Source organism: Galendromus occidentalis, unplaced genomic scaffold (assembly GCF_000255335.2).
Source record: "Galendromus occidentalis unplaced genomic scaffold, Mocc_1.1 scf7180000077496, whole genome shotgun sequence".
Taxonomy (NCBI): Eukaryota; Metazoa; Arthropoda; class Arachnida; order Mesostigmata; family Phytoseiidae; genus Galendromus; species Galendromus occidentalis.
Window position 1 is genome coordinate 540,755 of NW_003805484.1, and position 27,193 is coordinate 567,947.

At 50.7% G+C, this 27,193-nt stretch overlaps 3 protein-coding genes across 3 annotated transcripts; 2 read left to right on the top strand and 1 right to left on the bottom strand.

Annotated features, from left to right (window-relative positions):
* The first annotated feature begins 968 nt into the window (after window positions 1–968).
* Window positions 969–15,670, top strand: ex (FERM domain containing expanded). The gene is made up of 6 exons (XM_029112351.1): window positions 969–1,050; window positions 11,815–11,936; window positions 12,166–13,654; window positions 13,780–14,057; window positions 14,194–14,414; window positions 14,746–15,670. The coding sequence occupies exons 1-6, from the start codon at window positions 978–980 to the stop codon at window positions 14,942–14,944; spliced, it is 2,382 nt and encodes a 793-aa protein (XP_028968184.1). The 5' UTR covers window positions 969–977; the 3' UTR covers window positions 14,945–15,670.
* Window positions 15,671–15,857: 187 nt separating this feature from the next.
* Window positions 15,858–20,879, bottom strand: LOC100905251 (serine/threonine-protein kinase prp4). The gene is made up of 11 exons (XM_003746417.2): window positions 20,791–20,879; window positions 19,802–19,925; window positions 19,527–19,691; window positions 19,271–19,390; window positions 18,680–19,012; window positions 18,024–18,506; window positions 17,664–17,916; window positions 17,345–17,586; window positions 16,758–17,255; window positions 16,560–16,652; window positions 15,858–16,468 (listed from the first exon to the last, which is right to left on the bottom strand). The coding sequence occupies exons 1-11, from the start codon at window positions 20,826–20,828 to the stop codon at window positions 16,361–16,363; spliced, it is 2,457 nt and encodes an 818-aa protein (XP_003746465.1). The 5' UTR covers window positions 20,829–20,879; the 3' UTR covers window positions 15,858–16,360.
* Window positions 20,880–21,284: 405 nt separating this feature from the next.
* On the top strand, window positions 21,285–26,966 carry rho-5 (rhomboid-5). Its single transcript, XM_003746418.2, has 7 exons — window positions 21,285–21,431; window positions 23,070–23,307; window positions 23,430–23,582; window positions 23,686–23,703; window positions 23,950–24,147; window positions 24,302–24,613; window positions 25,317–26,966. The coding sequence occupies exons 1-7, from the start codon at window positions 21,325–21,327 to the stop codon at window positions 26,367–26,369; spliced, it is 2,079 nt and encodes a 692-aa protein (XP_003746466.1). The 5' UTR covers window positions 21,285–21,324; the 3' UTR covers window positions 26,370–26,966.
* The last annotated feature ends 227 nt before the right edge of the window (window positions 26,967–27,193 follow it).

Below are 27,193 nucleotides of genomic sequence, written 5' to 3' on the forward strand. Positions count from 1 at the left end.
AAATTTCGGCAGGCTGGCCAGTGGGCAGGCGGGCAGCTCGCTGCAGGACTTTATGCTCGAAGGACATGAAACGTCGCTGCTCTCGTCTTCTGACCGAATTGTGGACTGAATCGAGGCAGAACGTTCCGGTTCGAAGAAGGAGTCTGAAGCAGGCGCACGCAGGGAGCGACAAGGTCGATTATCTCTGGCTCAGTGTCGTAAGTTCAAATGCAAAATGTCGTCTGTGTAGTCGTCGAACATGTGTGCGGAGCATGCCGTCGCCGTAGAGTGCGCAGTTGCCATAGTAATGGAGCAGACGGACTCACTTCTCGAGTGTTTCAAACGAGGTGAACTAGGAGGTGTGCCCGACGGAACGTCGTTTGGAGCGTTCCGGTGGAGCTGGAAGCCTGCGCTCCTGATTGGCTGCAATTAGGCTCGCCTTGCGATCATTAAATGCCTGGGACACACTCTTAGTCCAGCATAAACAATTCCACTTCTATATTCAATGAAAGGTCGATTCAGTATTCTGAGCCGTGAGTCATCGTCGTCATGTTGTAGCCATCTGTGAGAGTGGCTGGTTCGCTGGCTGGCGGCTGTTGGGAGATCGCTTGTGTGTGAGGAGATGGAACGCAAGAGTTTCACTCTGTCTCTAATGGCAGCGCAGAGAAGAACAAAGGACCGGCACAGCCACGAACATCGGAACATCGAGCTTCCGAACTCGGTTTTGATTTGCAGAAAATAACATCTGCGCGACAATGTGAAGCTCGGAATACGCGGCGAGGGCTCGAAGTCGGCCGGATCTCATCAGCGGGTTCTCTCGATTCGGCCCCGACCGACCGACGCCGACCGATTTGCCGGCAATACATGTCTCAGTGTGTCCAGCTCTGAAGTGTTCACGGGAACTCATGGAGGAGGCTTCGCAACTCGCTCCGAGCTCCCGGAGCGGATCTGTCATTCAGAAAAGTGAAGGAGGTGAAGCAGAACGATCGCCTCCGAAAATGGATTTGTGCTTCTGTGATGGCCAGTGTCTAATCTCGGAATCAATTGCCGAGTATCAAATGCAGCTCCTGGGTACGTAAATATTGCAGAGGCGAGACGAAACTTTGATTTGGGCAGTTTTTCTTCCACGGGCCGTGCAACCCCGAAAAATCGAGAGACCGAACGAGAGATAGGAAAGCAGCGCATAACGCTGGAGCCCTGTGCAGGAATGCGATTCGATTCGGATCGGTGTAAATTCTGGAACTCCAATCTATTCTGTGTCGCCGTGGGTCGAGCCGTCGAGCATTCTGTCACTTGACAAATGGAATCGACGACGACGGTAATGTAATTGATTCAAGAATATCAAAACAAATCTCCTGGATGGACCGTCTCTCGAGGGATTTCGTCGTTTCAGTGATTGAACATCGAAATCACTAACCGACGGAATCACGTACCTACCTCAAATTTCCTGAGGAAGTTCCTCCGCCCGGCAAATAGTTTTTTCTCCGCGCCGACCACACTCCACATCCGTGGATGCGGCGAGCGTAGGTTCCCGTTGATAGCAGCTCCGAGCAGGCATCGTCGCGAGATATCGAGGAGAAAAGAAGAAGAAACTTCAGATGTCGATCAGAAAACGTCGAAAGCATCGATTTTCAGTGCGTCGTCGTCAAGTGTCGATGTCAAACGGATGAAGGCAATTTAGGGAAGACGAGGAACGAAACAACGAGCGATCGGAGGGTCTGGGAAAAACCCTCCTCAACGGTCAAGATGAGAAAATAATACAAAATAACACAGACAGCGACCCTCGCAGGCTCCTGTGCGGCATACGTCGATTATATAAGCTATGAACCGTGAGAATCCCTCTCTTTATTTCTATTAATTATCAGATCGCCGTCTGATTCCTGAGACGTCGAGACGGGCTATCTGGTGTTTCTCGTCGATCCCACGACGAGTAACGAACGTCTTTCGGGATGATTCCCCGATACGGAGCCGGCTTTCTGTGGATTCCGACGAGGAATGTGACGACCGAATCGTCTCGTAAGTTGTCGTTGCCGTATGAGAGCTCAAGACGGAACCGATACATTTCATCTGTCGCAGATATTTGAAGGTCACTATGTGCTATGGTCAGCGCGCGGATGAAACTATTATTCAAAACTCCGCCGGGGACAAGGACGAGCACCGAGTTTGCAGTAACTGTACACACACACGGACTTCTGTCAGCGTCTGGCGCACGAATGGAAGCCGTGATGAGCTTTCGGATTTTATTGTCAAATTTTGCGCAATGCAGCCACGAGCGTTTTGTCGCCTAACGATTCACGGGAGTGAAAGCAAGCGAGTGTCATTCGCTAGGGCGAATGGTTCGAAGGGAATTTTTGAAAGTGCCGGAAATGGGCGACAAATTTCGCAATTTATCTTATATTTTATGCTCCTCCGCGTAAATGCGAAGGACTCGCAGGACGGCCATCTAATCCAGTGACTATTTTGGACTCTGGTGTGCTGACGGGGCTCCCGGTCCGAGCAGATCACCCGACCAGTACCCACGTCGGTCAGGAGTCGGATCGCCTGCCGTTCGTCTCATTCAGGCCACAGAGTTTCAGGGATCCCACCTATTTCGGTGAACGATTCCATCTATTTCGGACATCCCATTATTATAACCATATATTGCCGTGAAAAGTATTTTCCGCCTTCCGGCGAGCGGCCGAATATTCGAGCGAGTGCTCAAATCCGTGATGTTGATGAATGATCGTCCTGTTCTTTGTCTAGGCCGCGGCGACAGTTTCCGCTGGTGCTGCTGCCGTCGCCGATGTCACACTACTGTCCATGAACGGCATGTCTGCGGTTTGGTGCCGGGCGTTGGTGGCGCTTTCGTTGACGCAGTCGTTGTTGAAATCAGGAACCGTCACTGCGGGCTCAGGTAAAGAGTGGAACACCTTTGACGTATGCGTCCCCATGAACACCGTGTGTTCGTTCACTTGTCCGCTGCTATTACGGAAGAATTTTTGTCACCGTTGCTGGAGACACGATGGAGTCTCTGACTGACGACTACTGACAAGGAGCGATCCGACGGACAGACAGACGGTCCGACAAGCTTTCTGAACTTAAGTGTTCTATACTCGAAAAGTTTCCGAGTCGACAAGTCCCTGCGGAGATAGAGGATCGAACGATAAAAACGAAGGCTCACACCACTGACTCTCCCAAAATTTCTGCGCGGAGAAAGGGTATTCCACCTGTGCCCAGTCACATACTGACCGGCCTGGTGGGGCTTCCCCTACAACCTACCTACCGCCATCTTCTTCTAAGTGAGTCAGCCCATCTGGCGCAGGTGTCGGTTGTTGTCGTGGTCGATGCTGCTCGGCTCGACGTCATTCTCGTCGCCGGCGACGTCGTTCTCGTAGCAACAGTCATTCCCGTGAGGGCTCTCGTTTGAAAGGTCTCTGACAGCGGTGCCCCACAGATTCGTTGAGCAATACGCTCACACTCCCGTGAGCTTGGCACGAAGCTACACTCCGCGTTCTTTGTTGCTCGTTCCGTACGAAGTCCTTCCCTTGGTTCTTGTGGGATTTCGGTTCCTCTCTTTCTTCATCATCTTCTTCTGGTTCTCAGTGCTCCACCATCGGCGAGAGGTTATACTTGCCGCTTATCTACCAAAAGTGCTCATCAAATCAGTCATGAGGGATAGTCACGAGATATCGGCATTCCTGGGGAAAATGAACCATGGTCTTTCTTGTCCGTGGCTTGCTCCGTGGTCCCATCGCTCACGGTTGATTCTATTGAATGGAGCTCGATTCTTTTAAGGATCCGTTGACAAGACACAGGATACAGTGGCGGGAGCTTTCGGGAAATTTGCCATTTCTGGGAGGAACACGGCCATTGTTCCCGTCCGATGAGTCGGTCGCGCCGAAGAAAGGATAACGAGTCCATGAATGCCAGAATGATGAAGTGGCGGCCAGCTCTTCTTCTTCCAAGGTCAAATAAGGGCATCGACCAAGCACTATCCGGTAGATGGTCGCGAATCGCGAAGCTGCTGCCGCCCCGTTGAAAATGGCGCCAAATTAAACAACTGCAGCATCGGGGAAAGATTACAGAAGGACATTCCTTGTCGCTCGCTTGACTGCTTGGTCGGCCGGTCGGCCAGTCGGTCGGTCGGTCGATACGTTTCTGGTATCCAACAGCGGGTGAACAGATCGAATTCCGTTCATTCCTCGATCCGGCGGCTCGGACTTACGCGCACTTATCACGAAACTAAAATGACACTCAGTTTCTGGATACTTATGCCAAGACCGACTCATTTTCGGTATCGTCTCGTATGCATTCTCGAGATATTCGACTTCGGATTTCCACCCCGCACTGAATTTGTTTCGTCAGCACTTAGCGGTCGGAAATGACGCAAAGGGGGATACGGATGAGGAGCGGACGCTTTCTCCTCGACTTCGGGTCGACGTCTGATCGACCTCAAATCGACTCGCTCGGCTGAAAGCTTCGAAAAAACATTCTAACTGTGAAGTCGAGGCAATGAAAGCATTTTTTCCCGCCCAATCCTCCTCTCACCTCTTCAACGACCGCGCTCGCTGTAAACTCCCGTTGTCGTCGTCGTCGCTTTGCCTCTTGACCGGCCGCGCGCCCGCGGACCTGCCGCTGTGGCTGATGATATTCGAAGCCCAACGATGTTCATGGCTGTCGTTCTCTTCTTCTTCTCTTTCTCCATTCCGTTGTCCTTTTCGGATTCGTTGTATCTCAACCGAAACTCTCCAAGTCGATTGTACTGGCTCACCCAACTGTGGCTTGTCGAGTAATTGTCCCCTCCTCCAAGGGACCTCCACCGGACAACGTTGAATGTCCCCGGCCGAATGACAACAACAATAATAAAGCATGCGTCAACGCGTCGTTTGGTCCAGTCGACGGAGTCGAGCATACGGATAGCCTCGAGCGCTTAGAGAAAAATCGCGGATTGGACGACCGCCGAAGAGCCCTGTATTAGGCTCATGATCAATGAACGTGTCTCATTGGAAGTTTTTCGTCGTCACATCGAAATTCTGCCACAAATGTTCCGCCAGCAAGTTCTTATCTCTCGATCTACTTCGTTCCGAACGAAAGTTTGTCAATGCTGAACGCAGCCCCCGGCTTTTCACACGCACTTCTTCTGGACTTCGTTTGTCGCCGCGTCGAGCGACCCAGGGGTACCGCGTCCGTCTCAGTGAGCGACACGTCCCCGTACAGAACATATTTGCTCACGCACGCTCGTGTCCATTTCGCATGAAGACTGCATCACTACGTACGATCCTTCCGGATACAGATGTTTCGTGAACGACAACTAGTAGCCGGCGTAAGCCTATGCCTTGGCGTCGTATTGAGCGTCTACGACATGATTCTCTCCTTCCTGCAAAATACAAATATCTCGCGTCGTCGTTGGGGAATGCACTTCTTCGGGGCAAGAGACCAGGCGCGTCCGCAGAGGGGGGGCTAGGGGGCTATAGTCCCCTCCCAGATTGAGAGTTCGTAATGCTAAGATATAGGAGCGGGTCGCCATGTTGGAAATCAGCCCCATGCGAGGACCCGATCTAGGCCCCCCCCCCAAGAAGAATCCTGTGGACGCCACTGCTAGAGACAGACGGATCCTGATCTTTAAGGCGATTGTCTTCTTGTTGGTCGACGTCGTCGTCGTCCGGGTCCGCAAGAGCCGCCGAAACATGATTCGGAGATATAATGAGTAACCTAAACCGCCGAAACTTAACCGAGATATTAATTTTCGACTTGATCTGTCCATAAATAGGTAGAACGGATGACGAACAGATGCACGTGTTGTCTTTCGTCGCTCCGTCGCCTCATCATACTCAGAGTTAACGATATCGAACTCGATAAGATACTTAGGATTCCGGAGAACGGCTGTTCGTCAATTCAGACGCATTCATAGGAGATCGGCCCAGGAGTCAATTTTTAAGTCCTCATTGCTTGAGAACCCTGTATCTGTACGGGTAAATGACGCAGAGCGATGGCTTCCCGGATGAATGGAACCAGCGTAATACACCTCTCTGTCGGATGGAATTTGAAGGCGTCAACGTCTGCAACGAGTTTCGGTTGACTTGTTGAAGAAAATATTCAAGGTATGCGCGCTGGTGATGTTTGGCCTCGTGAATTTTTGGAACGATGGTACCAGAACGTCGTGAGATAGAAACAAGGAAAGCCGGAGTCGATCACGAGAGTGACGCGACGAATTCCGGGGAGAAATCGAGATCTTGAAGAAGTTCTGCGCGTCAGCGAATTCTCTCTGCGGTGCGCTCCCATGAGGCTTTGCTGTAGAGGAATTTATCTAGCTCCGAGGTAATGAACGGTTTTGATTGGATGAAAAAGAAAATACGATAGCTCGCGTTCCGGACATGTTGAGCACCTATCGTTCATTCCCACAGTCTTCGTACGCTCCCACGGGAATCAGGCTCGGCATTCCGCAAATCACCAGGAAATCCCTTTCTATTATCCTCTCTGCCTCTCTGCACTCTGTCGACTTACTGCAGGAATGCCTCAGTCAGAATTACGAGTCGCATTCTTGCCTTATCTGGTCGACCTGGAAAACGCTAGTCGTCTCTCTCCGCTTAGAGTGGCTTTCCGTGCTTGCCCCCTTCGTCAGCCAGGAAACATGTCGTCCCGCTATTTATCGGTTCGACAGAACGTGTCAATAAGGCGGAGGGGGCCGGACGAGGAAAGTTCTCGATAGGGGAAATATACTCGGGACTTTGTTCGGAACTTTCGTCGGAGCTCCATCGGAGATTATACTCGGAGCTCGGGGAAATCTTTGCGGTGCTTCTTGGGCCTGTCACGGGGTCAAGACTCGTGCCTCGAATCGGAACATGAAATTCTTGCCATACTGTCCCCCTATCGTACGATGAGCGCCATATTCTCGGTCCAGTCTGTTGGCCGATTACAACGAACATGGTCCAACAATGTTCACGAGCCGCGCCGGAGTCGATACCCGCTCGCGAGAGTTTGCGAGTTGCTCTACCACGTTATTCGGTGACATTTCGAGTGGCCTTCGCTGTTGCACATGTAGGAGATGCAAACAAAAGCTACACACGCATGTCAATGAGCCCGCTGCATGGCATTGAGCGGCGCCAGCGAGAGTTCCGTAAAGAAGAACGAGTCGGAGAATATTCACTTTTCCGACAATGACTAGTTTACAACATTCCTCTGCTATTGGGTTCGCGTTCCGATCAGCGAATCACACATCGCCTGTTTGCATGACCGGCGTAGAATTCTCCCGCCTGTCCGTCAGGCGAGAAACCACTCATCAATCAGCGTACGAACTGTCGAGGTCTCGATGAGTTCATCTGACGAGTGGCTGTCCAGGGATTACCCTCTGAAAAACTAATGATAGGATAAAGTGTTCTTCAGAACAACCTGAGCTTCGACGATTTGAAATTCCGTTCCTCGGCTCCGCCAACGGAGCTTCTTTTCGTCGCCGTCATTGTTGTTGCTGTCCGCGCTCCGGTAGTATCTCCGTCGGAACATCGGCGTCGTCGCGAGGCTCGTCTTCTGAGCGAGTGAAAAAATTCGGCAGGAAAAATACCTGGGAGAAGCAGCACCGTTCGCGTGACCAGGGGGTGCGGTCCAGGGGGTGTTGAAGTGGCTAGCAAGCTGAGTGACTGACTGACGGACGGACTGACTTTACATTCATAACACCAAGAGCAGGGGCGGCTGAATCAGCAGCGGTATCGACAACGAGTCCTGAAGAGGAGAAGAGAAAGTACGGGCCTCTCAGACAAAGCCGAACTGACGAACGGATCTTGAAACGGAGACCAGCATTCTCCGGGGGTAACGAACGTTAACGATGGCGGAGGCGCACCTGTAGCTGCACACTGCTGGATATTCGTGTATTCATTGACGATAGTGTACGCATAATGGGCGAATCCGAAAGCACGCCGAGCCAAAGAGATGAGAAAAGCGCCCGACCGAAATTTCCCCAAAAAATATCCAGTCAGCCTGAGGGCACTGAAAAGTCAAGGCGGCCGACGACGGCGAGACGAAGGCCCTCTCCGCACATACGTACATATCGTGCCGCCGGCCAGCCGATAGACGGAAAATAGATCGGACAATTTTCTGATATTCGGTAGCGGGAGCTTCAGCGCCACGCAACCCGCTAAACCGATTCTATAAAACCGAGAAAAGCAGCTCTATACGACTCACTAATTATACGCTGTCCTTAGTGTCATTTATCTATCCATCCTGATAAACAGCTCTGAGCCGTTCGTTCACCAGGGCCTGAAAATACGCTGGAGGAAATCTCCCGGAATGTCAAAGCGAACGACTAAATAATTGCCAAACAAATCCCTCCAGCTGATCCGGGCTCTTGGATTTATGGCTGACGAGCGAAGTAATTAATTCGAGGTTTTCGTTTTGAAAAATACTGAATTGGGTGCAGTACTTCCGATGATGGGCTATCGCGTTGGCTCGACCGGCTCATACGAGCTCATCTACACCGCTTGAGCTCCCACTGCCAAAATCACAGGAGGATTCGGCTACCAAGCCGAGTACTCCAATGAAGACATTAAGTACGTATGCACGGGGCTCATAGGTCCTCGTCCCTCCGGGGTGAAACTCGTCGCGAATTATTTCTCCCTTCTCCCTTTGACTTGGAGAGAATCAGGTCGAATCTCTTGCGACGAGGACGACCAACGGAAAAAATCGCGAAATCCGGCGTCGAATCAAGAGTCAGTAGAGGATCGGAAAATACGACGCCATGTTCGAAAATACGCTTGACGTCGGCGGACAGCAGCAGCTACAGCGGTAATACAAGGGAGACAGACGAGCAGAGCGCGCGCGTCAATGCAAGACGATCGCCGAAGAGCGTCGGTAACCTTGGCATTCCATTCCGGAATTCCGCGACCGCGTTGAAGACGACGTCGACGAGGGAAAACGGTGGAACCGAAAAGGAGAAGAGGCGCCCATTACCCGAATAGATTGCTAACTATTATAGATCAAGCCAGTGAGCCGAAGATGGTCGCTACGATAGATCCAACGCCGCACTATAGATAGCTGATACCGCTATCGCGGTTGACGCCGCCGATGGCGACTTCAGCGATGATTATCTTCGGTCAGTCAGAGCAGAAGGAACTCCGACAGGTCTCGCGGTACTGTTCTCGAAGCAACCACGCCCTAGATTAAGACAAATGATTGTCGTCGGAACCCTCAGCAGCGATAGAGCTATTAATACGAGGAATGTCCACCTCTGTCAGAGCGGGAATCCACTCGACGCGTGGAGCGAGCGTTTGCCCGACAACGTCGGGGACTCGTCGTCTCGATGCCGCTTGTGGATGCTGAATAAAAATCTGTTGCTCCAGAAGAAACCGGCGAAAACATCGCCCGCCGTACTGAAGAATCTGCTGTCGCGGCTGCCGAGCCGCTCAGGAATTTTCGAACCGCGAAATCCGATGGAATTCCCGAGAACTCCGTCACACGCCTTTGTTCCGACTCTTTCAGAACATGTGGTGCTAAAATGGAAAACTTCGCTGACTTCCGTGAGAGACGAGATCTGAATGGATACAAGTCGAGCATTTCCCCAAGCGACGCGGGAAGGGGCAAATAGCGGAAGGCTCATGCGTAAACCGTTCGAATTCAGCATATTCAATTTGGGAATAATCCAATCACCAGCCGTCGTTCTCGCCGAGTTCGTTTCGTCCCATCCCGGTCAGCGAGCTCTTGCGTCAACCACTAATCCAGGCGATATATTTCATATGGACGCTTGTCGTTTCTAGAAATCGCAGCGGAGCCTATCGCCCCGGGAGTCTCTCCGTTTCTCGGGTACAGTACGTGGGAGCAGAACTGCGCGAAAGATCGATTCTACGCATATATGTACAGAGCCTAGGCGTGTAGGCTGGACGCATCCCCAACAAGTGTCATCGAGAACATGTAATTCGAGTCGATGGCGAGAACCGCTCAGCTGTGCGTTTTCGGACCGACCTTCGATTCCATTTTGATCGCCACCTACGGCGTGGATAACGTAAATTACAGATACTGAGTTGTCCGCTTTGGATGCACCGAAGCTGAAGTGACCGCGACCTTCTGTGACTGCAGGCTTCATTCTTCCTGATCGCTTCTCCGACGGCTTATTCATGAAGTATTACGTTCACCCGCGCTCATCTCCTTTCAAATTCTTCGTCATCGGTTCGGACGTTGCGTTTTCCATCTGACAATTAGTCTGAAGCTGACAGAGCCCCGATCGATCGAACGCTCTCGAGTCTAGCGCCCCGGGCTCGTATTGTCCCGACATCGGGGAATTCGCGCACGTCTCGGTCGCGGGTGGCTCTCGGGAGATGCTCTTACCACATGTTTGTCGGGCATCGCCGAACGAGAGAGAAGAGAAACACATGTTCCGATCCTCTCTGGCGATCGTATTTCGACAAGATGTCGACGACGACATTCTTCTGGGGCTTCGCGAGACACTGGTGAGCGGGACCCATTCAAGACAAATGGATCTACCGAAAATGAAATGCCAGCAAAGGAGCCACAAGACGGACGAAGTGGACGCCGACCGACTCGTTCTCGGTGTTACCGAAGTGATTATAATTCGTTCTTTCTGCTCTGCCTGCCTCCCCGCATCGACGATGGCCGCCTGCTTTGCGCTCTCGCTCGCTCGCTATTCTTGCGGAATGATACAGAAAATACCTCTGATAAAGATTAGCACTGGAGGCGTTCGGGGAATACCATCCGAGGATCGATCTCTCTCCCATGTATTTTCTCCGCTTCGTCTTCTGTACGGATATATTTCTCCATCCCTGCAATAACCTATAGGGTTGTTCATCCCCCAGAAGCCGCTAATTTTGACGTGGCGTGCTTGTCCTCCATCACAAAGGGCCCCGAGCGTCCCACCGCCGGGGACGAATTTTTCCTAGAACCTCCTTCCTTGACCAAGCCCCGAACATTCGAACGCGGAGCGAGCTCTACTTTCAATTCGACGGTCTATAACATCTATGGACGTCCGATTAAAGGACAAGAGCCTCGGTACTTTTCATTGTTGGATTCGCTATGATTTTTTTTCGTTACGAAGTTTTTTCCTCGTGAAGTGGCCGACCCACGAGCTCCGTGTCGTAACGTTATGCTTGGAGAAACCGCGGCAACTTCTATGGGCGGCTGGCTGCCTTCGCGAAGGCATCGGCGAAAGTCAATCCACGCGGAAAGCGAAGCTGTTGAGGATTTTCCGTTTTTCACTGATTGGAAGCAGCCAGCTGGGGAGCAAAAAAAAACCCATCCAAATCCAAGAGGAATATTTCCAAAAGAAATATCCCCACTCGTAGTGACACCTTCTCTGTCGCGACGTTTCAAACCGTAACCCGCGTCGGTTCGGACTTTGAGCTGCGAATCGCGCGTTGTGGAGGAGCGAATGGCTAGTAGGTAGTAGATAACAAAATATTCATCGTTAAGAGGGAAAAAAACTTCTCGTGGCCGAAAAGTGGTCGAATTGAGTTCTCTTGTTTGCCCTGATCGACCCAACGGACCCGTGAATGCTCAACAATTTTCTCTCCCCTCGTCATTGGGCAATCCAATCCTGATGATCGGATGATCGTTCCTCGGCTTTTCGTGATCCAATAGTCTTCTTTCGTCTCCCATCGTCCGTTCCGCACCACCATCATTGTACAATATTTATCGTTGCGATTATTATCAATATAAGTTTATTTTGATCGATGTTCTCGCGTGAGGATTCATCTGAATTATATTATTCCGATCTGCTGCTCGATCGCTTGAGTGACTCGCACAACGGTGAAAAGTTCCGTTGTTTTCCTTCCGTCTGGGAAGGGATCTCGCAGTTCTTACGGATACGATTTCCATTGAAGATGTGCTCGCAATCATCTATTTTCCTCTCCTTTGCAGGTCGAAGAATGGGGCGAAACCTCCGTTCGGTGTTCACCCGATGTGATGCTCCTTTGCCTCTGGGTCGGAAGTACGTCGCGGTCAAACTGTTGACCAACCAGACCCTCTACTTCGCTGTGGAGGTAAGTCCATCTGGGAGTTGCACAACTGTCACGCTCGTCGTGTACGGACATATGAATACACCATCATGATCATTTTTGCAGTGATTCGATACCATGCATACATACAATTTCGAAGCTTGGATACGAATCGCTGAAATCGATGGGAAGTCTTGACCGGCGTTGCGCAGAGCTTGTCTCGCGCAGTTCGGTTGCTTCCTGTTCATGAAATATTTGTTTTCTCCATTTGCAGTTGAAGTGCACCGTACAAGAAATCTTCGACCAGCTATGTTTCTATCTCGGAGTGGTCGATTCACAACTTTTCGGCTTAGCACGGCAGAGTCCCGATACAGCAGAGTTCTGCTTCGTCGACCAAGGGTCAAGGTTGGACAGATTGGCGCCAAAAAGCTGGAAAAATCAGACGTCCGCCGGACTAGACGGCCACGGCCGTCCGCTGATCACCCTGCATCTCCGAGTGCAGTACTACGTAGACTGCATGATATTCTGGCAAGACCGGGTCGCTTGTCACCACTATTACAACCAAGTCAAAGCAAACCTACTCAACTATGACTGGGCCATAAGCCAGGAGAAGGCGTTCATGCTCGCGTCCTTAGCCCTGCAAGCCGACCTCGGGAACTACGATCCTGTGAAGCATCGCGGGAGATATTTCGACCCGAGCCGATACTTTCCGTTGAGCATTGTTCACACTGTTGGCGAGGCGTTCATCGTGAGCAACTTGCCGTTGATGCATCGAGATCACCACAATTTGAACCGCACGTCGGCACAACTGGCATTCATCAAGGAGTCACAGGAGTTCGCTATGCACATTTACAAAGTTCAGCAGAAGAAATCCAATTACGACTTCACTCTTCTCGGTATCTCGTCGAGCGGGATCCAGGTCTATCAGCCGATCGCGACGCCGGTCCTCGCAAAATCAAGTTGCAATATCGTTATCACGAAACAATGCCTGTTCCCGTGGTCGGAGATATCGAAGCTCAAGTTCGACAAGAGACGCTTCGAGGTACGGCTCGAAGGAAGGTGCCGTCAGCTGCTCGAGTTCGTTTACGTATGCAGTTCGGAGAGCAAGGCTAGCTCTTTGCTGGATCTCTGCAAGAAAACTCATCAATTCAATCTGGCGATCCAGCCCCGTATCACCGAGTTGCGCAAGATCGAAAGAAGGAACAAGGTTGCTAAATACCGCGAGTCGTACATCTACGATCCCGATGAGGCTTCGTGCGGACAGCAAACTCCAACCAAGTCGATTCTGAACAAGTCGATCAGCAGCGGTAGTTCACCTGCACTGAGCGGGAGCGATCCCCGGATCTCTGTCATCAGCACCAGTTCATCGAATACGACCTCTGGGGTTATGTCCGACAAGCCTCAATCACCCGAGAGCGAGGACGAGACGGATTCGCGTGCTCCGGTCGGCTTATCGTTGGAAAGTCTACCGAATTCGCATACGCGCAAAGAAACCGGAGGTTGCTCTGATTACGGAACATTGGAGAACCTGAATAAGAAAGCTCTTTCCGAGCACAATCTCAGCTGCCACAATAAGCTCCACTCGAAGGACGTAAGCGGTCACATGGAGTCCTACGTTATGAATGGTTACAACGATTGTCTCTCGTCGTCGGACGCTCTCAAATACCTGAAGGCTGTGCCCGAGACGGCCTCACTGGACAAAGCCATCAGCCTCGATAACATCGCGTTGGCAAACGCTTCCCTCTATCACTCGAAGCCCCAGAGTGAGTTTTTTTTTTAACTGGAAGAAAACACGGGAAAATCCGGATGCATCCGCTTGCATGTTTTCCCCCGGGATACGTTTGAAACGTTTGACAATAATTAAAAATGTTCATTTTTCGCATCACAGCAGATCTAAGGATAGCGGTATCGTACGTGGACGCTATGCGAGCTACCTCCGAGGAGTATCTTTCGGGAGACAGTCGTCGACCTCAGAAAGCGACGCCGCTTTATCAGAAAAATAAAGCGCAACTCCGAGCAGCGCCTCAACCGGCTACTCGCAGTACCTCGTTCGCTGGTCATCAGAAGCCCCGGCCTCCGCCCATCAAGCCGAGGACGAAGATCGGGATATCGTCTCTGAGCAAGAACCCCGATCAAAAAGTTGTATCCGAGCCGGAAATGTTGCACGTGAGTTTCAGACGATAATGCTCAGTCATGGTGCTCCCCGGCTGATGTTCGTAGCCATCATTGGACTTGGTTGGGATTATATCGAAATGTGCGAAGCGTAACCGAACATTAATCCCGAATCCCTTAAAATTTACAGCATTTGACGAAGTCTCAGCCGGACCTTCTGTCAAGACTGTCAGCATCGGCGGCGAGCAGCGATTCATTGGGCTCATCTGATGTCTTAGATGAAGTCCGAATGAAGTCTTCTCAACATAATTTGCCATTCATGAGCGCGCTCTGTCAGGACCGGTCCTTGATGCCCAAGACCGTTCCCAACATTCGGCCCAATCCCACCACCTCGGCCAATGATGCGAGAAGGTAGAATCCGAGTCGATTAGGAGAAATAACATTTCTTAATTCCATTTACTACGCGTACATATTTCGAAAAGAAGCGCACCCCCTCTAGCGATGTTCGATACATTGGCGAGCGGTTATCACGAGTTTCATAGAACCGCCGCGGCGGTCTCTCGGAGGTGTCTCCGATCCGGAAAACTCACCTCGCGAGATTCTCGATGTAGTCGTGATTCTCTCCACTGGTCTGTCACGTCATGAGCGAATGTCTCTCACATTCAAGACCGCCATGATGCGCTTCTTCCCCGTTTGGGAACCTTGGCGGGGACTCGGGCCTCATTCGATTTTTCCCTTGCAGATTCAGCTATTGTTCTTATCTCCTGGCCGAGTCTGCGTCTTCTTCGCCGATCGTGTCTGGAGGACTCTTCAAGTACACCTCGTTAGGAAACGTCGCACCGATTCCACATCCGCCGACGCCACCTCGGCAAATGATTCCCCACAAACTGTCACAGGAAACCGGAACGATCTCGCAGCAGCGGAAGACTGTTGTGTTCTGAGATCGTCTCGATCGCTGGATCCGAGACCTCTCCGCGGTCCATTCATCGGAGCTGGAGTCGAAAACCGGCACTACGAAGTCACACTCCGCATCGGTGCAAATATTTCATCCGCGATGGGTGACTGACTCGAATTCATGTCGCGACGACTTGAACTTCAAAACTTAAACTACTTGAAGCAACTATGGTGCACGACCACTCGAGAACTCATCTTATTGTTAACGAAGCATCTTGTTAAGGCAGCTAATGAGCGTTCCGTGGTCGGTTATCCCGAAAACTTTTTATCTCAGCGGATGCATTCGCCAATACAGACTCAACTGAGCAGAAGGACGCTGAGTTCTATTACGGATATCATATCGGCATGCCCTCTTACTCGTACGAGACGCGTACGGCCTGGTGAAGAGGAGGCCGGTAGGATGATTTTTTTCCCTTTCCCCCTCCTTTCTTTCGGGAGTGACTGAAATCAAACCCTAATCGAATAAAAAACGAAGACCTTCTAGTCGCTTTCGGGCGGGTCATTAGAGCCCGTCCTCCAGCGGGCAGACTTACTTATATACATTGTGTACATAAAGAGGCAATTTTGAGTTCTTAGCGAGGCTCTCTTGTGAGCGGAAGGAAATATATACGGTACGACGGACTATCATGGTTCCACAGCGTTTCCCCGATCTGCCGATACTTAAGCTGTATATCAACGTGCTCAGTCGACCACCGTGTTGGAAACTCGAATACTGTATATTAAGTGCCAAATAAATATGTAGAGAGTTATTTAACAGTACATCTCGAGTCTTGCATCCATCTTCCCTCAGATGAAGGATTCTCCCGTCTAGAAAAAGCACGGCTCGATTCCGGGGGGCTCTCCAGATTCCCCGAGAGAGCATGAATCTGATCCATCTCAAGACACTTTCTGCTCATGCTTCATCATTTATTCCAGTTTATTGTTCTTGCGCGAGCGGATGCGTTCCAATCGGGAGAAGAGTTTCATTTCAACACGGGTCATTGGTTCTCGTGTTCGACGGTCTTCCTTAGAAATGAAAGACTCCACGATATCTGAATGGAAGTCGCTCACAGGGCTCAATATCAGATAACCGGCCGAGCTCTCTCTGTAATTACTGTTGTTTTGTACAAGTTTAACAGGTCCCTTAATGTAATCTCTCGACGATGCGGTGTGTACACAATGAAGTCTCAGGGAGAGGGGGGAGGGGGCATTTGGGCAATGGAGTCCCGTCGAGTCGCATAAAAGATCCGAAGTGAATTATTCCCTCGTCAAAATCGAATAAACGATCTTTGGGGAGACAGAAGAATACGGCAGAAGACTCACGACGAGACAGTAAAACATTCGCAGCCCATTTAATAAGTCGATATTGAATCGTATCAGAGCTCCCCAACAGTCTGGTGAACTTCACGCGCTTTGCTCGGATCTCAGATCTTCTCCGTGATGAAAACATGCTGGAGAGCTTGGTTTATCGTGAGTCTCTTCTGTGGATCGATGGCGAGAATCTTGTCCAAGAGATCCCGGAGCTGTTGAACCTACACAGGACGAGAATTTCGGTGTGAATAAAGTGTGCCGATCGTGAATAGAACCGGAGCTTCGAGGCCGTCAAAGAAATGCAACGCTCACCTTATTCAGCTGAGCCGCAGGAAGATTGGCGCCGAATAGCTCCGTTCCCAAATCACGCGTAGGATTTATGTTCTTCATTTCGATTACTTTTTCCTGCGAAATTAATGGGGAATCAATTATCGATCAGTCGCTAAAATCATAGTTATGATCATAAGTAATGACGAACAGTGAAGCTCAGCAAGCCCATTTGGCACGTACCCTCTCAGTGACTTTATCGACTTCGTAGTACATGAAGTTCATGTCGAAACTGAAATGCTTGTTCCGAAGGATCTCGGGTATCTTCTTAACGAGTTTGTTGGGGAACCGACCCTTGAGCTCCATGAACAGTTTCAACATTTCGTTATTGGTTTTGCCTTGGAACATTATCCGCCCAGTGTAAAGCTCGTACAGAGTGCACGCAACTGACCAGAGATCGATGCCGAATTCATGGCCTATGCCCATGATAATCTCGGGGGCACGATAGAATCGCGACACGAGGTAGGGCGAAATTTCCGAGTCGGACGCGAAGGACGCGGAGCCGAAATCACAGAGTTTCAGCTGTAGCTTGTTCTCGTTGACGAGAATATTGTCGGGTTTAATATCGGCATGTAGGATGTTACATTTCTTGAGGAGACGCAGCGCCAGGAAGAGTTGATGTGCGTATGACCGGACGGCCTTGATGTGGAGACCCACATCCTTACCGTACTTCTTGAGGATCTGCAAAGGAGTCGCCGTGAGTTCTGAGTCTATCGTTGCGACAACCATTTCCCCTTTTGGGGGGAATTCGGCCAATCACTCGAACTGACCTCTCTGAGATTCATGCTCAGTGACTCGAACACGAGACAGAGGTGTTGACGATGCGAGAAATGACGATGCAGTCGCAGACAGTGGTACTTATCGTCCGGATCGGCATCGTTCAGCTTTCTCAGGATTTCTAGTTCTTTTTGACCGGATTTCAGCGTGACGTCGTTATTACGTATGATTTTGATGGCGACCTCGGCGTTCGCTCGAGCTTTGTCTCGAGCTCTAACCACACTCGAGAACATGCCTGGAGGAATTCTGAGAGTCAATTTTCCGCACGATCAGAGCCGCAAGAGAGAGTTCCGAGCCTGTGAGCGAACTGACCTTGTCCGGTGTATCCATATACTTCATACCTCTGGTCGAGGACCTCGCTGATCCGAACTTTGTAGTAGCCTTCGGCATCGTCCCAATTGTCGTTGAGGGCTGGATTCTCATGGATGAGACTTCTGGACAAAGATCGGGATTTAGGCGAGGATGCATTGTAATTTTCAGAGAACATATCGTTCTCTTCGTCTTTCTGACCGTTCAAGTTATTTCCTTCGGCGACTGGCGAGTCTTCTCCAGGCCCACCGCCCAACTGTAAGCGAATGAAGATTTCATTATAAGTTCTCCTGGAAATCGACAGTCCCTCTCAGGCCATGGCTTCCGATCTCTAGGACTCTGGGATCTGGGCGAAGTTCAAACCTTGCTGAAGGTGGTGTCACCGTCAGAATCCAGAATGACAGGCTGGGGACTCGCACTGCGTCTTTCTTGACTCCGGAGACCGTCTTGGGTAGAAGTACCGGGTGAGCTGAAGCTGTGAGCCTCGGGAGGCTCGACCTTCCGGTCAGATGTCGACGATGTTTTACCGAGTCTCGCCAACAGCTCCTGTCGCTGTTTTCTGGATCTCTCGATGAGCTCCTCTTCGTCCAGATCCTCGTCCTCGTCCTTTATCTCGATCTCCTCGTTGTCGCTGTTGTCCGAGGAGGAATCCCTTGCGAGTCTGCGGTTGCGTCGCTTCGAGCCGTTGTTGTGATGATCGTCAGCTTCTCGGCTCCGACTGCGGCGCTCGTTCCGCCGACTTTGTCTCTCGTTGTCCCCACCCCGGCGGATCTCTCGGTCTCTTCGACTATCTGAGCTTCGGTTGTCGCCTCTACGGAGCCTGTCGTCGTCTCGCCGACGGTGATCCTGGAGGATAAATATAGTTGTTGTATGATACCGTATAATGACATAATAATATTATTATCCTCAAAATTTTTGATAACCATGATGACAGTGCTTGATTGATAAATTGTGGTGATCAGCTTCAGACGAATATCGCTGTAGGATCATTGTCATTCTATAACGCTCATCTTCCTCACCCGGTGTCGATCGTTTTCCCGATCCCGATGTAACTGTTTCATCCGATTTCGCTCCTTCTCGCGTTCTCGTTGCTTCTCGCGCTCTTTTTCTCGCTCACGTTCTCTTTCTCTCTCGCGCTCGCGCTCCCTTTCCCGCTGTTCTTTTTCCCGCTCTCGCTGTTCCTTCTCGCGCTCTCTTTCCCGTTCTTTCTCGCGTTCCCGCTCACGCTCCTTCTCGCGCTCCCTCTCTCTTTCGCGAGACCTCATCTCGAGTTTTTCCTTTTCACGTTGTTGGTGCTTTTCTCGCTTCCTCGCTTCCTTGCGTCGATCGGCATCCTCGTCTCTGTCGCGTTTCTATGGAGAAGAATTCAGAATCAGAACTCGAATAACCGAATGACATGTTTTAGGCCCAGTCTCCGTTGGGGAGAAATCGGGTCGCATGTCCCCGGGGATACCACTAGAAAGCAGCCCGAAAAGCCGTCAGAGAGACGACCATTGGAGGGGGACATCGACCGATGGTCCCGAATGGAGCTCAGAAGGGGGGGTAGAAGATCATTCGAAGGTCTTCGTCGGCGATTTGTCCTATTGAGACTCGAAAACCGAACAACATACCGTTTCAGAGCGATGACTATCGGAGGACTTTGTATGAGTTTCCTTTGAGCTCGCTCCGTTCTTCGAGCTCGTGTTGTCGGCGAACTCGTCGCTGCCGTTGCTGTGATTTGTTTTCACGCTCTAGAATCGAACGAAATCCTTAGTATTTTTCAGTATTTATCATTCTAGTTTTTTAATTTTCAGTATTTTCCTCTTCGAATTTCAAGCCTGCTGATGCTCAATCGGAACCGGGAGTAGAGAGTTCCAGGGAACGTACCAGGCCTCCGTCGTCGGATTTCGTGACCACGAGTCTCCGGGTTGTATCGCTTGCGGGTTTTCCGTCTTCCCCTTCGACCATTTGGAGCGACTTCAAGAGCTCGAGTTTCTTCCTTTCGAGCTCCTCGAGCTCGAGATCCTGAATGTTGGGGTCTTTCTCCTCATCCTTGAATGAGAGCTCCCGAGATTGGAAAACGTCCTCGACTCTCCTTCTGCCGAGCATGATGCAATTCGATTTTCAATGATAAATATTCCGATGTGATTCGGGTCACTCACCTTGGGCTCTTTGTGGCGCCTATGCTTTTTATGCTTCTTCGACTTCTGATCCTTGTGCTTATGATGCTTCTTGTGTTTACGGCCTGCGGTTCTTTCTTCATCTTTGATCGAATCTGTCTCGGAGCTGCGAACAAAAAGGGGTATCTAAGTAAGTCCGAGGCCTATCAGCGTCGGGTTCGAACAGAAGACTCCGCGCTGCCGCCTCTGTCCTCTCAAAGACTGCACTTTGCGGAACATCAGGCCCACGGATCTGAGGAACGGCAAGCATCCGCCGCGGAGGTGACTTGCCACGCCACTTCTGGTAACAATTAAAATGATATGAGCTCCCGAAGCGGAAAACGTGTTGATGTGCGCAGAGAACCTCCGACTTTTAGAGTCGAGAATGAAACAACAGCCGACCCGCCCTTCCATGGGGTCAACCAACTAACTAAGTGATTCAAGTGGACTCGACGGCTGAGCTGAGAATTTGAATCCAGGCCGGATTCGCGGAATCAACATTCCTCTGCATGGCAGATTTCGGTGTCTCCTTCTCGTTCTGCGCCATTCAGAAATATGATTTCCCCGAAAAGACTCAAACGGAGGATTTACGCAATTGTCGCGAAGCATCAATGTTAGGGGGGCGGTACTTCTCCTCCGTGAGTTCTACCCCTCATCGTTCGACCAGGAACATACTAGTACGCCCGATATTTGACACAAACACTCCCTCGGCTGTGGAGGAAGAAGCGAAGCGACGTCAACTGAGACAAACGTCTCTTATCGGGCGTGAAAGGTCCGGAATACGAGGACTCCCCGTGAATCTACACGACGCCCACCCAATCTCTGGAATCTGACTCCCAAAAGGCTCTCTCTCCAGTGTTGCAGCATCTCCATGAAATAAGTTGGATTGACTCTCGCCTCGGGATTTATGCATCCCTCAATTTTTTCCCATTCCGTCATCAGCCAGGCAGCTCAAGACTGAAGAGAGCCCTGGAGCCCCTCGGTGTACTCACCTCAAGTCCTGTGCTGCCGATCGGCCCTCTAAACTCATTGTGGGATTCTGTTACTTCGCTATTAACAACAGAACGAAATTCCGCCGATTGGAACCTTCGGTTTTCATCTGCTTGCCGGCGTCTAGATGTCCCCGACGATACCATCTGGCACCGGGAGGCCTTTAGCGAGTCTCGTCGTTCATTCTGTCACCGATCCCACGAGCATCGGACTCGGGGCCGACGAACGAAATCCGGCAGCCGGCACGAGTTTACCGATCAATCACCCATCACCGCGATTACTCCCTGGGAGACTTGGTCTCATTCGAACATTTTCCTCAGGGAAATATATTTAAAGACCTCCCGGTACGTGGATCGCTGCACCTCCTTTCCCTCTCAGTCAGAACACATAGGAGGGGAAGGCTCTGACTGGTGGTGTGTGATTGAGACTGGGGTGCTCTAGTGCAGGGAGTGCTTTACGGGAACGTCTACGACAGTCAGGAGTGCTTATGTGGGGCAATTCATCAGTGCAGGATCACGGACTATAAAACAGACACCATGGTTCAGGAAGGAAGGGAAGATCCCGTCACTCCCGTCCAGGGTTCCTCAGGAACCCACCCTGAACCCACAACTCAAATCAGCAGAATCCTCGAACGGGGGGTCAGGTACGTTCGACAGGACCGTCGAGTTTCTATAGAGCGCGCTTGAAAGACTACAGGAGTGTCCGGGAGTCTCTCGGAGTCTCGGGGATCGATACGGAAGTCCGGCTGGACGTGGAGCTCAGCTGGGGAGACGAATTCTGAGGGAGCACCGACGGACGGGGTCTTGTCAAAAAGCAACAGAATCCGAATCCCGACCTCGATATGAGAAGCGCCCGGCGTCCGGGACAACTCAATTTACCTAGTTCTAGTTTGCCCCCATTGTGTGCCTTATCGTGAGCTCATTGTTTGGTATCTCACGGATGCTCCATCGAACGCTTCAATATTTCCGCGTCCCGCGAATTTCAGCGCGAGAATGACGACGTCTGCGGTTTGCTTTTCTTGGATAAACTGTCGATTCCCATCTGGAGCGTGCAGGAGAACTCTCGGAAAATCTCCTGCAGCGCACAAAGTGGCTACAACTTACACGGAAAGACAGCGTGATTGATGTCTCTAGTTGAAGAGGGAGTGTCAAGCACGTTTGTTCTGTGACGTTGATTCATCGACGAGGAATTCGGGAGACCGCTCGCGAGCATTTGTCGCAGTCATTCGTGACTGTATACGAGTTTCAGGATACGAAATAGCAGCCCATTTTGAAAATCCCAACGAGACCGATCCGAGAGCTCGCTGGTCGAATCGACTACACTCCCAGTCGGAGCTCGAGAGCTCATGACGACCCATTGAGCTTCACGTAAATTTCAAGAATCGTAGGCGTCTCTGGGCATAATCAGACAATCGAGAGTCGCCATATGGATGGACTAGAAGTTTCCCCGAACATCCCCTCCGAGTCGCGAGTTTCGTTCTTTGTCGTCAAAAGTGGAGTCGAATCCGTGATTCCATGATCATGAAGCTGATGACGACGTTCCGTTCCGGCCGAAGTTTGTTTCTGTCTTCGAGTCGAATCGTCATTTGATGTTATACTTAATCCCGAGCGGATACTTTGGTCTCGTCGCTCTCGCTCTTTGGTGTCCCGACGAACCTGAATTGTCGGAATATCAACAAGAGTGTGATTCCCGGAGGAACGACTAGGTATATCGCGGAGTATTGGAAGTAGAACTCTTGGTTTGGCCGAGCTTCTACCTACCTTAATTCTACCTATCTGATTTTTGATATTCTCTTCGATGATCTGAGACCGTCAACGCTAAAGAGATGCTAAGGAAGCTATCGATTACCGCGACAAGTCGAAAAGAAGCGGAAGCGATGGAATTACAGAGAGCGGATGCTAGGCCGTCACTTCAATCGGAGTCCTGATAGCTCCTGATGCAATCGAGTTTCCATCGTCATAAATTCCCACCTCGGTTGGGTTTTCGTTTCTTGAAACGAACGATACCGGGGAGAGCTCCCTCTCTGAGGTTCGGATTCGTGTCTGGCCCAGAATTATCGAGCATACGTGTTTTCTGGTCCGGGGGCGAGCGGAAAACCCTTATTTCTTTGTGAAAGAAGTCGAGTGAGATGTACACTGCCAAAATCACGACGGAAGGACTCGGAAGCGGAGTCTTCTGGAGTCTGATCCCGAGTCATGAGCGAGCCGACGGGGAACGCTGTACAGCGAGCGAGGCGGGAGACAAATGAGCATCCAATCTAAATGAGATATTCTTCTTTCAGTCGAATCAAAGAAGAGGCCCAGGATTTTCTGCTATATAGTGGAGAGTCTCAAAAGAAGCTCGAAAAGAGACGGCAAGTCGTTTTCGCGCGGAGATTCGCCTTGAAAACGGATACCGATGCTCAGGAACGTCCGGAAGAGCTCACGAAACCACCATTCCTCAAGTTGACAGCGGACGGGTTCCAGACTTTGAAGAAGAAGACTCAAAATGTCCTCCGAAAGGATTCCGAAAGGGTCGAGGTTCGTGGGCGCATTGTTCGGGCAGTCCCGCGCGAAAAAGAATTCGAGGCTTCTCAGGCTTGATTTCCCCCTGACTACGTTCTGAAGCCCAATTGCAAGCTTACCCCCGATAATTTCCGCAGGCTCAAGCACTCGAATCCACTCGACAATCTTTGCTGCGTCGATCACAGAGCCACGAGATACCCATGGGCGTCGTGTCTGCCCCACCGGAACTGTCGCCGGAGGCGATCACGTTTCTAGCTATTAAACATCTCGGTCCGAGAAGTGAAGACGAGGTAAGGTCATCTTTTTGAAAGAATCGTAGTGCGGAGTTCGGCGTCTTGCGGTACATCCATCTTCAGGTAGTGAGCGTTGAATAACCAGTCGGGATTCCTTCAGTTCGGCAGCAGCTCCCATGTATGTACCGCTTCGATCTTGCGGAGAGTCGTGAATAAAACAGAGCGATGTTCAGAGTCTCAAGTTGCACAAATGACAGTCCCGCAGAATGTGATTCGACAGTCTATATTCGATGATAAGAAATGAGTGTTAAGAGACAAGCAAGCGAGCTAGCGAGATGTTGACGGAACGTGAGGTAAACCCTGTTTTCGTTTTCCTCGGTCAAACATAGAATAGAGTCGCTAATCCGACGCTTTTCGATTCCAGACCGACCTACCTTCGACAGATGTACATCCTGCCGGCAAGAAAATCATCTTCATGCGCGGGGTCGCGCCGGATAATATTCGGAAACAGAGACGCCAATTCAGCCTGAGCAATGGTTTGAAGAAAGCGTTCCAGTTAAATTACGTCACGCCCATAGAATATCGGCCCATTTTTACCTACTACGTGACCGTGACTCAATTGGTAAGTCGTCCGTATGATGTCCGCTGGAGTTCTGTCTGATTTTCTCTCCCTATACGAGCGGAGTGGGTAGGTATGCTTTTCAGTCGATCTTTCACATGGTGCGATCGCCGACCGTCGCTTTGCCTCTGAGCCTATATCTGTTTTCTCTTTACAGCTCATCTTACTATTCTCCCTGTGGATATACGGGTTCGCTCCTTGGGGTCTAAAGACGGAGCGTAGACAAGAACTAGTTATGGTGACTTCTTTGACACTAGAGAATGTTGATTACGAAGAGCGCCAGAACATATGGTTCGGTAATAGAGAGGCGGACTTGATTCATCTCGGAGCGAGATTCACGCCGTGCATGCGAGACGACCCCGGCATACGAGCAGAAATCGTACGGGACATCAAACGCGAACGAGACACGGCTTGCTGCGTGCGCCACGACAGGTCGGGTTGCGTGCAGACTCAGAAGGACCAATGTTCGGTATGTATCGGGATAGGCTGTGGTATTCGATGAGAGCGATTTCGAGAGAACATCATTCACGTATTCGCGCGGGATTTCCGGCGGGAAAACTATTCCATGCTGATTTTTCGCCTCGAAGCTCAACACGAGTCGTTCCGTTGAACTTATTTGCGACGTTTAGTCGATCTTCCCCGTGGGTTTCCCATCCTTGTTTTGTTGAGGGTTGTTGTATCCCGCCCGAGGTGGGAGGTTCCGATCCGTTCCGTGAATCCGTCTTTTTTGATTTCCCGTTGGGTCAAGGAGTTCTCGTGTGTTTATTTTCCGTTTCTTTCTTCTTCGCCTTCCTCTTTCCTGGTCTTTTTCGTTTCTCATTCCGGTCCGCTGTGTCTCTCGGTGGTGGTGGCGGCTATCGAATGTCTAAGATGTTAACTTTGGTCGTGGTTCGATTCCAAGCCTTCCTTTGAGGGATCCATGTCTTCCTCGGCCCCCTATGGGCTTCCGTCAACCTCAAATCGTCAAAAGGTGAGACTTGTGTCGTGTGTCGCAAGCTCTGCCCCGCATGATGTACGGTCAGGACGACCCTCCGCCTACACCCCTTCCCCGCTGTGATCCAGAAGTTCAATTTCAGCTCTGACTGGCGCCCTGTCGGTAGACCGGACGAGAGGGAAGACGAGAATTCTCCAGTGATCCAATCTCTTATCGGATTTCCGCTTTCCTTTCGCAGGAGAACCTTTCCACCTGGCACAAAATCATGCATCCCGGAGTGATGGTCGGCTCAGTCTGCGGTCAAGATCCGCGGTATTGCAACGAACCTCCATCGATCGAGCCGTATCGTTGGTCTGAAGACTTCACCAAGTGGCCAAAGTGTCGCAAGCAGCATGTGCCATCGACAGTCCGCAACGGAGATCTGGCCGATGAAAACGCACACATGGCGTGCCAGGTAGTGGGGCGCCCGTGTTGTATTGGCACGTACGGTCAATGCGAAATCACCACGCGAGAATATTGTGAATTTGTACAGGGAACTTTCCATGACGACGCTGCTCTATGCTCGCAAGTCTCTTGCCTGTCGGACGTCTGCGGCATGTTCCCCTTCGTGAGATCGCCAGAGAGTCCGGATCAAATTTACCGTTTGCTTACCTCGCTGTTCCTTCACGCGGGCCTACTCCATTTCGCGCTCACGGCCATCGTACAAATGTGGTTGATGCGTGATCTCGAACGCATATACGGACCTCATCGTATCGGTGCAATTTACATGATGTCCGGCATAGGGGGCAATTTAGCGTCTGCGATATTTGTGCCGTACAGGGCGGATGTCGGCCCATCGGCCGCTCTGTTCGGCATTATGGCGATCTTCATTGCCGAGCTTGTTAAACTTTGGGATAGGTTGTTGGACCGGAAACGCGCGACATTGCACGCGGTCCTTCCGATTTTGATAGGTATTGTTTGTGGCCTCACGCCGTGGACGGATAATTTCGGACATTTGTTCGGTCTGATCATCGGCTTCGTGTTGGCCATGGTCCCTCATAATTCCGAGAAGCAGAATGCTGACTTGGATGAAAGTCAGATGATCGAGTATCGGAGAAAGGCCCGTAGAAGATGGTGCTTGTGCGCAGCGTCTCTCGTTATTGTATTCGTCGGCCTTCTCGTTTGGTTCACGATTCTCCCCGATATCCAATGTACATTCTGTCATTATTTCACTTGTTTACCACAGATCTTCGGAGAAGCGTGTGAAACGCACTCAGTTAACTATAAGCCAAGAATCAAAATACACTTTTAAATATGTCCTCGCCCATGAGTCACTCCCGGCAACTGCGGGACGATTCCTCTTTGTTCCTCATGTTATTTATAGGTTGTCTCTCACGAATCGACGGACAATGTACTTACTATGCGCCCTGTTTCCTGTTTTATACTCCTCTATCCTGAGAACGCTATCCCGATGCAAGCTCATCTAGTCTACGTGAATGACCGCCGACATAGTGGTGCATATACAGTAATGAGTGAATGGATGGAAGATGCCGCCGTTGGGTGCGAAATATTCTGATGATGATGATAGTTGTGATCGAACATTCCATGGAAGATGTTGAATCCATAGAATCGAGGAGCGAGTTGAGCGCATGGATGCGGCTTCCAAACTGTGAACCGTCTGGTATTGCGTTGAACGGGAACTACGATACAAAGGGAGGGTTCCACTTACGGCTCGGAAGGATGCTCGGAACCGCCATAGCATTTAAGAGCGTGACTCGATGTCCGGTGGGGTCGATGAAAACTATCTCAACGTACCACAATCATGAGCTTTCTGTACGTAAATTATGAAAGACTCAACAAATGTTTGAGTGGAGTGAACGACGAGCAATGAAACTGTCGATTGAGGAAATACTTGTGTTTTCATTCAAATCATCAAGCTATACCGCGCGAACATTTGGTTTTCTCCAAACAAGACAAAGGGTTTGAAACTATTATCCTGGAGCATTTTATTGAATTTATTTCCAGACTCTAATTCATTCTACAAGACATATGGTTCAACTGAAGGGAAATTTGTTAGTCAAGTGCCCTGGGACCTCTCCAGATCGATCGCATCTTGACGGAGCTCCAGGACTCCGC